Source organism: Solanum dulcamara, chromosome 1 (genome assembly GCF_947179165.1).
Source record: "Solanum dulcamara chromosome 1, daSolDulc1.2, whole genome shotgun sequence".
NCBI lineage: Eukaryota > Viridiplantae > Streptophyta > Magnoliopsida > Solanales > Solanaceae > Solanum > Solanum dulcamara.
Genome location: NC_077237.1, coordinates 73,363,204 through 73,375,522, shown reverse-complemented (window position 1 = coordinate 73,375,522; position 12,319 = coordinate 73,363,204). Strand labels below are relative to the sequence as shown.

At 35.4% G+C, this 12,319-nt stretch overlaps 1 protein-coding gene across 1 annotated transcript; it reads left to right on the top strand.

Annotated features, from left to right (window-relative positions):
* The first annotated feature begins 8,014 nt into the window (after positions 1-8,014).
* On the top strand, positions 8,015-8,979 carry LOC129888811 (uncharacterized). The gene has a single exon (XM_055963840.1). It carries the CDS (start codon positions 8,129-8,131, stop codon positions 8,756-8,758), a length of 630 nt encoding a protein of 209 aa, XP_055819815.1. The 5' UTR covers positions 8,015-8,128; the 3' UTR covers positions 8,759-8,979.
* The last annotated feature ends 3,340 nt before the right edge of the window (positions 8,980-12,319 follow it).

Below are 12,319 nucleotides of genomic sequence, written 5' to 3'. Positions count from 1 at the left end.
CGGTTCAAAAAGAAGAGTGAACACCTTGAGCCATCAAATGCTCAAGGGAATGTTGCATGTACCTCGAATGATGGCGATATTTTATGTAGTGAGGAAATATCAAATAATGAAGGTAAAAAATATTTTACTGATGTCTGGATCATGGACACAGGAGCAACATGGCACATGACTTCTCGGAGAGAATGGTTTCATCAATATAATCCTATCTGAGGAGGGTCTATGTTCATGGGAGATGATCATGCTTTGGATGTTATTGGTATTGGGTCCATCAAAATAAAAATGTATGATGGCACGATACGCACCATCCAGGAGGTACGACATATAAAAGACTTGAAGAAGAATCTATTGTCTTTAGGACAACTAGATGATAATGGATGTTCATATAAAACTCATGGTGGAGTCATGAAAATATCCAAATGAGCGCTTGTAGTGATGAAAGCGAAAAAACTTGTTGCAAACCTATATGTGCTTAAATGTGAAACACACCAAGAAGGAGAAGCATCAACCGCGTCAGCAAGTTCATTTGAATAATCAATGATGATATGGCATTATAAACTTGGCCATATATCGGAACGAGGTTTGAAGATTCTTGCTGAGCAAAAGCTTCTTCCAGGGCTCAAAAAGGTTTCACTATCCTTTCGTGAGCATTGTGTTACCAATAAGCAAAATAGACTGAAGTTTAGCACTTCCTCTACTAAAAGCAAGGAAATATTAGATCTGGTCCACTCTGATGTTTGGCAAGCACTAGTGGAGTCCCTAGGAGGAGCAAAATATTTCGTGTCATTTATCGGCAATTACTTTGGGAGAAGTTGGGTGTATCCAATCAAGAGAAAGGCATATGTTTTTCTAGTTTTCAAATAGTTCAAAGCGCGGGTGGAACTTGAGTCTGAGAAAAAGATCAAGTGTTTGAGGACAGATAATGAAGGAGAATACACTGATGATAAATTTGATAACTTCTATAAACAAGAAGGTATTAAACGGTAGTTCACGATGGCATATACTCCACAATAAAATGGAGTAGCAGAGCGGATGAACAGAACCTTGTTGGAACGAATAAGAGCTATGTTGGCAACTACAGGGTTGGAAAAATAATTATGGGTAGAAGCAGTCAAAACAGCCTGTTATGTGATCAATCGATCACCATCAACCGCAATTGATCTGAAAATACCAATGGAGATGTGGATAGGAAAACCAACTAATTATTCTCGCTTACATATATTTGAAAGTCCTGCTTATGTTATATACAACACCCAAGAAAAATCAAAGTTGGATCCAAAATCTAGGGAATACATTTTCTTAGGGTATGCTAATAGAGTCAAAGGGTATCTCTTGTGGGATCCCACTATCTGCAAGGTGATAATCAGCAGGGATATTGTATTTATTGAAAATAAGATACAAGCAAAAGAAGATAGCACTTCAAAATAAAAATCAGAGACTACTGCAGTTGAAGTTGAAGAAATAGAAGAAGTTTCAGTTTCTTCTGAAGCAGCACCAGAACATAAAGAACAAGAGCAAGCTGAGATCGAAACTCCAGAAGTTCGATGGTCAACTAGGGAGAGAAGAGAACCAGATTGGCACTCAAATTATTCTATGGAGAACAATATTGCATATTGTCTATTAACAGAAGATGGAGAGCCTTCAACTTTTGACGAGGCTATGAAAGGCCAAGAATCATCTCTGTGGGTGGCAGTAATGCAAGAAGAAATTGAAGCTCTTCATAAAAATAAAATATGGGATCTTGTTCAATTACCACAAGAAAGGAAGGCCATTGGAAATAAATGGGTCTACAAGATCAAATGCAATGGTAATGATCAAGTGGAGAAGTATTGTGGAAGATTGGTGGTGAAAGGATTCGCTCAGAAAAAAGGTATAAACTTCAATAAGATATTTTCTCTGGTGGTTCGACTCACAACAATTCGAGTGGTCCTAGTGACGTGTGCTATATTTGACTTATACTTGGAGTAGTAAGATGTCAAAACTGCATTTCTTCATGGAGAACTTGAAGAAGAAATTTACATGCTCCAACCAGAAGGTTTTGAAGAACAAAAAAAAAAAGAACTTGGTTTGCAGGTTGAACAAATCTCTATATGGTCTCAAATAGGCGTTGAGGTGTTGGTATAAGAGATTTGATTCCTTCATTATAGGCCTTAGATACAACAGACATAGTTCAGATCCTTGTGTTTATTACAAGAGATTTGGTGATGATGATTTTATTATTTTGTTGTTGTATGTTGATGACATGTTGGTAGCAGGCCCCAACAAAGATCTTCTCACAAATTTACAGGCACAGTTAGCAAGGGAGTTTGAAATGAAGGACTTAGGACCAGCAAACAAGATTCTAGGGATGTAAATTCATCGAGATAGAAATAATAGGAAGATTTGACTTTCTCAAAAGAACCACTTGAAGAAAATCTTGCGATGCTTCAAGATGCAAGACTATAAGTCAATTTCTACCCCACTTCCTATTAATTTCAAGTTGTCCTCAAGGATGAGTCCTAGCAATGAATAAGAGAGGATGGAGATGTCTCGAGTACCGTATGCATCAGCAGTGGGAAGTTTAATGTTTGTCATGGTATGTACAAGACCTGATATTGCACAAGCAGTAGGAGTGGTTAGTCGATACATGGCTAATCCTGGTAAAGAGCATTGGAATATTGTTAAGAGGATCCTGAGATACATCAAGGGTACCTCAGATGTTACAATGTGTTATAGAGGATCACACTTTACTGTTAAAGGTTATGTTGATTCAGATTATGCAGGTGATCTTGATAAAAGTAAGCCCACCACAGGTTATGTGTTTACTCTTGCTGGAGGAGATGTAAGCTGAGTTTCAAAACTGCAATCTATCGTGGCAATATCTACGATGGAAGCAGAATATATAGCAGCTACACAAGCCAGCAAAGAGGCAATATGGATACAGATGTTACTGGAGGAGCTTGGGCACAAACAAGAGAAGGTTGCTTTGTTTTGTGACAGTCAGAGCACTTTGCATCTTGCAAAAAAATTGGCATTTCATTCAAGAATAAAGCACATACGAGTTCAGTATCACTTCATTCGTGAGAAGGTGGAAGAAGGCAGTGTTGATATTCAAAAAATTCACACTAATGACAACCATGCAGATATATTTACGAGGTCGATCAACAATAACAAGTTCAAATGGTGTCGATCTTCTATTGGCTTAGCAGAAATGTAACATTGCAGTAATTGGGTAGAAAAGATGGTATGAAGACTTAATTGATTCTCCATTAAATCTTCAAGTGGGAGAATAAAAGAAAAAAAAAGGGTCAACAATTGTTGCACAAAAAGGGTCAACAATTGCTGCACAAAAAGGGTCAACAATTGTTGCGCCTCCTTTTTTGAAAAATAACAAAATGCATAGAAAGAAAAGAGAAAAGATTGGCAGAAAAGAGACGCGTAAAATTTTACGCATTTGATTTCTATAAATAGAGGGTCTGTTATCCTCATTTAGATCATTCAAAAAAGAGAGAGTAAAAATACAAAGAGAGTTATACACCAAGATAAATATTGTAGTCTTGAGTGTCTTCTTTAGTAGTTGTTCATTTTATAAGACAGAAGTATTAATTATTGTTTTCTCCTTATATTTGAGAGCAGTGTACTCCATATGTTAATAGTGAGATCCTTCTACCCCGTGGTTTTTCCCTTCTATATGTTAGAGGGGTTTCCATGTAAAATTCTCGTGTCTAATTTATTTTCATATTTATTATCATATCAAACTTTAGTTGTGGTGCTTCCTCCCCCCAACAGTGGTATCAGACCCTTTGCTAATAATTATTTCACTTGACGTTGGATCTCCTTATTTGAAAATAGAGATAAGCGAGAAGCCACTTTGTAGGATAGATTTGCTCGTACCTGCAACTAAATCTACTTATATATATCCTCATGATACAATGTATTTCACCAGTTGACTGAATCCCATAGCATCATTAGATAAGTTTCAAGAAAGTTGGTAAAAGAGATATGTTGATATTAAAGATATAGACAAAGGAATCCCACCCCAACGAGGTTACGGAGGCATCAATCCAGTTATAACTAGGTGATGGATGAGGGTTCATGCCTCAAAGTGTAAAGCAGGATCTAGAAGGACAGATACGCTAAACATCAATGTTCAGATATCCTAATCACGATTGAGGAATATTGCTTGGTACCACTAACGACATTTTTATGTGGCCAACATTCATTGATCATAGTATTATAGGGTTCGAGTGGAGTTTTTTTATTGAATATTATTTTACCTCTGTAACCTATCAAAAGTATCTCACGCTTATATGACATTTTGATCCCAAGCAAAAGAAATAACAATACATTTATATTGTTGTGCTCCAAACTTTCCTTATTTACTAATTCTTTATTTTATAGCATTCATTCATCAAATTATCACCAGACAAAAGGCTAAAGACACACAAACATGTAACACCCCTCAAAATTTTTCCCTAAGATTCGGACCCTTCTTGTATTCGGGTAGGGTCGAACTCGAGTATTGTGGAGCATTTGCAGGAGTTAAGATGAGTCCTTGAGAAATTGAGAAGTGCTAGAGGTGATGTGGGGTCACGAAGGACCCCTATGACCAAGCTAAGTCCAAAAGATTCGTCGTGGCTAAGTTTTAGGATGAGTTCATATGAGGGGTCGACTTCTAATGATACTATCTTTTGAAAGACGATAATCTGGGTGGCCCATGACCCATCAAATTAAAGGTTGTCGAGTCTTCTTTCCAACGCCACCAAGAATGTAATTTTTGGAGTTCGGAGTCAAAGGATATGACGATCCTAAGATGAACTAGCACAGTAGAGATTTTCAGGCCTGAGTTGCAATTGCTGGAAAACTGGGCTTGGCGCCGCAGTGGCGCAACGCGCCACTATCGCGCCAGAAACATACCTCAGTAGTTTGGGTTCTGGTGCGGCACGCCACTAAAAGGTGTGCAGGGTTTTTCAAGCTAAATTTCCAGGACCCAGGAACAATGGCCTTGGCGCTGTAAGGGCGCGACGCACCACTATCGCGCCAGAAACATGCCTCAGTAGTTTGGTCTCTGGCGCGATGCGCCACTACGAGGTGTGCAGGTTTTTAGGCAAAATTAGCCTGGTGCTGCAATGGCGCGACGCGCCACTATCGCGCCAGGAGCATTTTTGGCCTATTTTCAGAACTTTTGAGGAGGGGCAATTTGGGAACTTACCCAAATTATATACGTATTACCCTTGGTCTTTTGGGAACATATTTTACAGCCTCACTCTCTCTCTAAAATCCCTAGGAGCTTCTCTCTCTCTCTCTCTTATTCTTCTTCTTCTTCTCCATTTCCAACAAGAAGAGTTCCAAGAGCTTCAAGGTTTGAGTTCTCCATTGAAGATCCAACCACAAGGTTTTCTTTAAGTCTTCACTAAGGTATGTAAGGTTATCCAAAACATGGGTTGAGTCCACCCATGTGCCCTACCCTTGCTTTGAGGTTAGATGTCTATGAAAATGGAGTTTCTTGGCATGGTTAGGTTTGAATGAGTTTTCTCCCCAATTTATTTGATGTTATATGTGTTGATGTTGTTGAGCTAAGAGATTCCCAAACCTTCATGTTAGTGTGAGTTGATGGAGAGGACTTATTAATATGTTTTGTTGATCTCTTTAACCATGTGATTATGTTGTATAAGTCAATTTCCTTAAATGTGTAATTCTACTTGAATTGTTGAGCTAAAGCCATAGAGTTGTGATGAGTCTTGAGGAGATGTCATAAATGCTTATCTAAACGAGAATTAATTGAGTTGATTGGAGGAGGGAATTGACGAGTGGACAAGGTCCTAAATGGAACTTGCCATTATGACTTAATTGAGTTGAAATGAGGATAGAGTTGATGAGTTGGCAATGTCCCACATGAAACTAGCCGTGAGGGCTTATTTGAGATGATTGGAGGGAGTCTTATGAGCATAGAGTCATGGGAGGAGTATCGAGCACCCAGGCGGGCGAGAGTATAGTCCGTACTCGAACCCCAGAAACTACGCCGCCAACGTAGGTAAGGATAGAACCGTTAAAGTCGGATGCTTCCTATGGGATTGAACCGTTAAAGTCAGATGTTTCCTATTTATTTGTCCTGAAATGATAAGACTTGACTAATCGATGGTAAACATGATTAGGGAGGCGTTCATGCCCTGGCAAGGTATGGACGGACGTGGCAATAACGTCTGATTGTTGTACTATCACTGGCTCATAGGTGATGGTTGTCGGATAAGAGAAACTCCCATTTAGGTCTTGATAGTGCTCCGAGTCAGTTGAGTTGAGTGGCTTATGAGTTAGTCCCGTCTAAACTATTCTGGTTAGACTTAGGACACTTGAGTGAGTTGTCATGTATGTATGAGTTGAGACCCTGAGTTGATGTTGATGTTTCCTTGATGTTTGTTTCATCCGGCCATTTTACATACTCGTACATTCCATCTACCGCCGCCAACGTAGGTAGGGATAGAACCGTTAAAGTCGGATGCTTCCCATGGGATTGAACCATTAAAGTCAGATGTTTCCCATTTATTTGTCCTGAAATGATAGGACTTGACTAATCGATGGTAAACATGATTAGGGAGGCGTTCATGCCCTGGCAAGGTATGGACGGACGTGGCAATAACGTCTGATTGTTGTACTATCACCGGCTCATAGGTGATGGTTGTCGGATAAGAGAAACTCCCATTTAGGTCTTGATAGTGCTCCGAGTCAGTTGAGTTGAGTGGCTTATGAGTTAGTCCCGTCTAAACTATTCTGGTTAGACTTAGGACACTTGAGTGAGTTGTCATGTATGTATGAGTTGAGACCCTGAGTTGATGTTGATGTTTCCTTGATGTTTGTTTCATCCGGCCATTTTACATACTCGTACATTCCATCTACTGACGCCATTTGGCCTGCATCATTTCATGATGCAGAGACAGGTACTAGAGATCATCAACCGGCGCTCCATTAAAGATCCACATACACTCCCAACTAGTTGGTGAGTCCTCCTAGTTTTCGGAGGATGTTGAACTTTATTGTATAGTTTTGTTGTAGTTTCCTTTACTTTGATTTCTTGGTAGCCATGGGCTTGTCATTGGTACCTCCTAAACTTTGATAGAGGCGTCATAGACTAGAGTGTGGGGAGGTTGAACTGTTATTTTGAGGAGTCCTATTATACTTATTTTGTTGAGTTAAACATGTTTGGCCTTCGGCCCCCATATTGTAAATAGCATGTTATAATTGAGCCTTCCTTTGAGCGTATATGACTGAATGACGGAATGATTAAGTTAGGTGGTTCGCTTGACGGTCAGAAATGGCTTTCAAGTGCCGATCATGTCTAGGGCACCCTCCCGGGGCATGACAAAACAACACCGAATACGTTGTATTTATCATGTATCAAAGCTCTTACGCTTCATACGTTTTTTTAGCTTTATTCACTTTGTTATCTTTACCTTGTTTTTCACTTATTGTTATCATCATATCCAACAGATAATAATCGAATCTAACTAGTTAAGCCAAAATGCATGCTCTTTAACTTCGTGAATCACATTGAATGTTAATTAATTTAACTCTCATATTCCAATTTCCAAATCATAGAACATAAAATAGAATAGAAATAATATCAATTACTTCGAAAATTATGTTACTGAACTTTATAGATCAATATGACTTAAAATATTGAATAGGACAATTATTTAAAACTCATTAAAGAGATATGTTCAATATTCATTTCCTCTTTAAAAATTAGAAATAGAAATATTTCTAGTTGGATTTGGACCAAAAGTTAACTCCCTACTCAAAGGTGAGGCAAATTTACAAAATTGATGAATGACAATGACCTAATAAAAGAAAACTCTCCTAAAGCCATGGACCACCATGGTTAATAATTGAGCCAATAAAATATTGAAATCTAAATTCTAAAATATCCTTGGACCCTGCCTCACATATGGTCACTTTAACTTAACATCAAAGTTGCTCTACGTACCAAAACCCCCTATATATACCACACATTAATTTTACATTCATCATTCCCACAAATCAATTCGCATATTTCTCTCTAAATCCCCCCCTCTCTCTCTCCTTACAAACACTAAACCTAGCCTTATATCAAAATAGAAAAAATATATATTTTATATATAGATATATACACAGAGATATGGCTGAACAAAATTTGCCAGTAATAGCAAAGAAATTCTGGAATATCGTACGAATAGCATTTTTCATGCTAAGAAAAAGCATATCAAAGCGGAAACTAATGGTCGATTTCAACTTAATTATGAAGCGCGGCAAAATCGCTAGTAAAGCCGCTATACAAAATCTCATGTTCCACTACATGACTCACCAATGGTCGTTTGCCGTGGATAAAAATTTACCCTTCTCTCCTCCACACAACAACAACGAGTATGAATTCAGCTGTAGTAACACCCCGAATTTCCAACTCCCTTCTTTCAACTTCAACAAACGAAACAAAAATAAATACCTTTTTTCACAGTCGCAGACGTATGATAATAATATGTCTGCCATCGCGACTCATGAGGATGACGTAATTGTTGTGAATGCGGCTGTGATGAAAGCGCTAGAGATGATTCATGAAAGCGAAACGGCTTCCCCCGGGGCAAATTACTTGCCCGGGTTTGGGAGGACACCTTTGGTGAGGCAACTGCGAGTCACTGACTCGCCGTTTCCTCTAAACACGGAAGAAGATAGCCGCGTTGATGAGGCGGCTGAAGCCTTTATTTCCAAGTTTTATAGAAATCTGAGGTGGCAAGCCTCGCCGTGTGCTTAATAGTATACTCGAGGAGATTTAATGCAAGCATGCATAATATATATGATTGTATAACTATGAAGATTGGGAGCTGTGAATAGTGTACGTGCAGCTTGTTTGCATGTACATATATATGATTTCCGTTCTCTCTTCAAGTTTTTTTTTTCTTTTGGGGTATTTGGAAATCTACAGAAATGAAAATATATAATATTAGTATTTAAATGAAATGCTATCTTCGATCTCCTCTCTTCTTTTTTTTTGTTTTTTGTGATGCTTTCTAAGGTAATCCTATTAAAAAAATTACTATTTCTTGCTGAATTTTTTATTGAAAAATATTTAATAGTTATTTTTATAAATATTTTAATTGAATCGGTGAGAAAAAAAAAATAATAAAAGTTTTTCATTATTTTAGTAAGAATATATTTCTCATGATGCAATTTTTTAAAACTAATTTGATGAAAAATAGATGAATAATTTATATTTTATAGCAATTCGCTGAGGGAGAAAACTTTTGTTTCTATAGTGTAAGTCCTAAATTTTCGCAATAGATTTGCTTTTTCTTCTTTTTTCTTTATTCGTTTCTTGAGTATTGCCTCCTTTGTTTTTATTGGAAATAGGGAAAGAAAAAGGTAATAATTACTCTCTTCGTGTTATTTGAATTTGATGTGATCTTGTTTGACTTATTATGTCATTTAACAAAAAAAACAAAAAAAATTAATTTGTATTAGTACGTATAATATATAATTATATTGCTATAATGTTTTTTAATATTGTGCTCTTTATCATTCCACTTGACTATAAAAACATTGAACTAAGACTGAAATGAAAAAAAAAAATCAAATTTGAAATAATTCTAAATATAGAAAGGGATTATTTTCCTTTGAAAAGACTAAAACGGAGATACGAAAACTAAAATAGAAAGAGTGATAAAAGTTACTAGTAATGGAAAAACTAAATAATTAAAGTAGAAATTAAGGTCTAACTATGTACTCCTAGTTAATTCTTTTTGAGCCTACCGTGATTAGGTATTAAAAAAAATGTCATAGTTTAAACACTTGATGAAAGTAACAGTCGTAAGTGCTTCTAAACACTCGTTTATTTTACACAAACACTATAAAAATGCTTTAAAGTTATTTATGCTTAAATGCACCTAAAATAAACTAATCCAAATAGGCTCTAAGTCTTAATTTATATGATATACTTTTTCTTAATCAATTTTAAAAAGAATGATATATTTTTATTTTTAATAACAATTTAACTTCTAAATATTCATTTTGTTCTTAATATGATAATTTATAATTATGCAAATACATCAATGACTTACTTTGGATTATAAATTTCAAAAAAAAATATTTAATATTAAGTTAAATAATATCGTATAAATTAATTAAAACAAGAGTACTTATTTTTTCATTTAAATTGACCAAAATCTAACACACTAATGGAACAGAATAGACCGATGTGATTCCACTAATTTCAAAAGCAAAACAGTCCCTTCTTCGATTTTTGTTTAATCATTTTCTCTCTTTTTGTTAAAAAACTTTTAATAAAGTTATTTATAGTGTTTCGTAAAGCAATTCCATTGCTTTTTTGGTTGGTGACCTTCTTTCCCATACACATACAAAATCATAACGATTTTAATAATGGCACTTGTTTTTTTTTGTCCTTCAAATTTTGACAAAATTATTTGAGGTGCTTAGCTACTATACACTTTATCCGTCACAATTTATGTGATTCTTTTTTTTAATCAATATTAATTTTTTATTATAATACTGTAAATTAACTTTAATTTTTTTTTATTTTATTTTAATGAGATGATTTATCGTCTCATAAATCTCTTTAACTTATTTCTTCCCTCCTAAAGTAATTAGTTATCATATTGTTTCTTTCCAAAGTAATTTTGACTCAATTTCTAAACTAAATTAAATTAAACTTAAAGAGAGATTATCTCTCAAGTTAGGTTCAATTTACTTAAATTCCTATACACTAATCTAATAAAAGAACTTTTATACTATCAGATTGAACCTTGAATCACTGCTCTAGTTAATATTAACTCTGAATTAATTGAAATACAATATCCATCAGCTTTGCACTACTAAATCCTATACAATGGTCAACATTGTCCACAGTGTCCCACATCGATTCTAACTCCATTTATTCTTTCGAATATCTGAAATTATAAAAATAACAAGTTCTTCAAAACAAGCGAACCCAACGATCCTAATAGCATTATCCATAGAATCTCCTACCAGGCTTTTGAATATTACCACCTAGCACACAAAACCATCTAGGAAATTGGATAGCGGGATTTGCTTGTAAAGTCAAAGTGGAAAATGCCCTACATGTGGAATTGCTAGCTCTACTCCATGGACTAAAACTAGTGCAAAGATGTAATTTAAGGCACATTATGGTGAAAATCGACTCTCAGATATTACTAAATTTTCTAAACAGTAATAACCCAGTACACTCACACATTTTCACTAATTGCAGGTACTTGCTATTACAAATGAAAGAATCAACACTGCGACACATCCCGAAGAAAGCTAATAGAGTAGCTAACTTACTAGCAAACCACGGGAAGATATCGAAGGATCCAAATATAACCTTAAACAAAATATATGTTTTTGAAGTATCTCCCCTTTTTGTATCAAAAGCATCAGAGAGAGATGATATGGGAACTGCATCACTTAAATCAGTTTCTTTTTTTATGATTGATCTTGAACTTTAATTATTAAATAAAATTTTCTCCAGTTATTAAAAAAAAAAAAGTATATATATATATATCGTGTAAAGAAATTTACATTATATATAAATGTACATAATCTGTTTCTTGTTGTCTACTCATGTTGCTTCTGTTTGTTAAATGTACTTTGAAAATTATTGAGAGGTTCTATCATAATTAATGAAACATGTGTGATTAAGACATATTGTGATTTTTAGCAGACAAAATCTTTAGTTAGCTCTGACTAAGTTATTGCGGGCAAGAAATATTATTTGTAAAAGCTAGTAATAACCTTTTTTTTCCCTCTACATTTAATTAGTCCCTCCATGATTAACTATAAAAAGCCAAAAATTTAGGTAATTCATTTGGTGAAAGGATGAAAATGATTGAAGTTGGCAGACACTTGTCGACTTGTGAACTTACTTTTCATTTTTCAATCGTTAAACATGCTTCACACGTCATATCAATTACTGTGGATATTATTAGTGAAACGAAATTTAAAGGTTCTGAGCACTACTATAATTCTATAAATAGAGGTTTTTCTTATCACAAATTAATGTGAAATTTGTGTTATAAAATATAAATTTATTATTGTTATGATCTGGACCCGTCGTGCCACACTAACCCTTCGATAGGAGAATCGATACTACATTCAAACCTCAACATATTTATAAGAGACAAGGCATTTAAAGTTGCGGAAACAGGTATAATTAACGAAATAAGGACTGATTTCCCATAAACTCAGAAAGACTAATCAATCATTCCAAAACATGCGAAAATTTAACACCTAGGACCTGAAGTTATTGTACCAAAACTTTTAACTAACAACAAGTCTAAAAGAAGAGGATGCAACCCCGAAA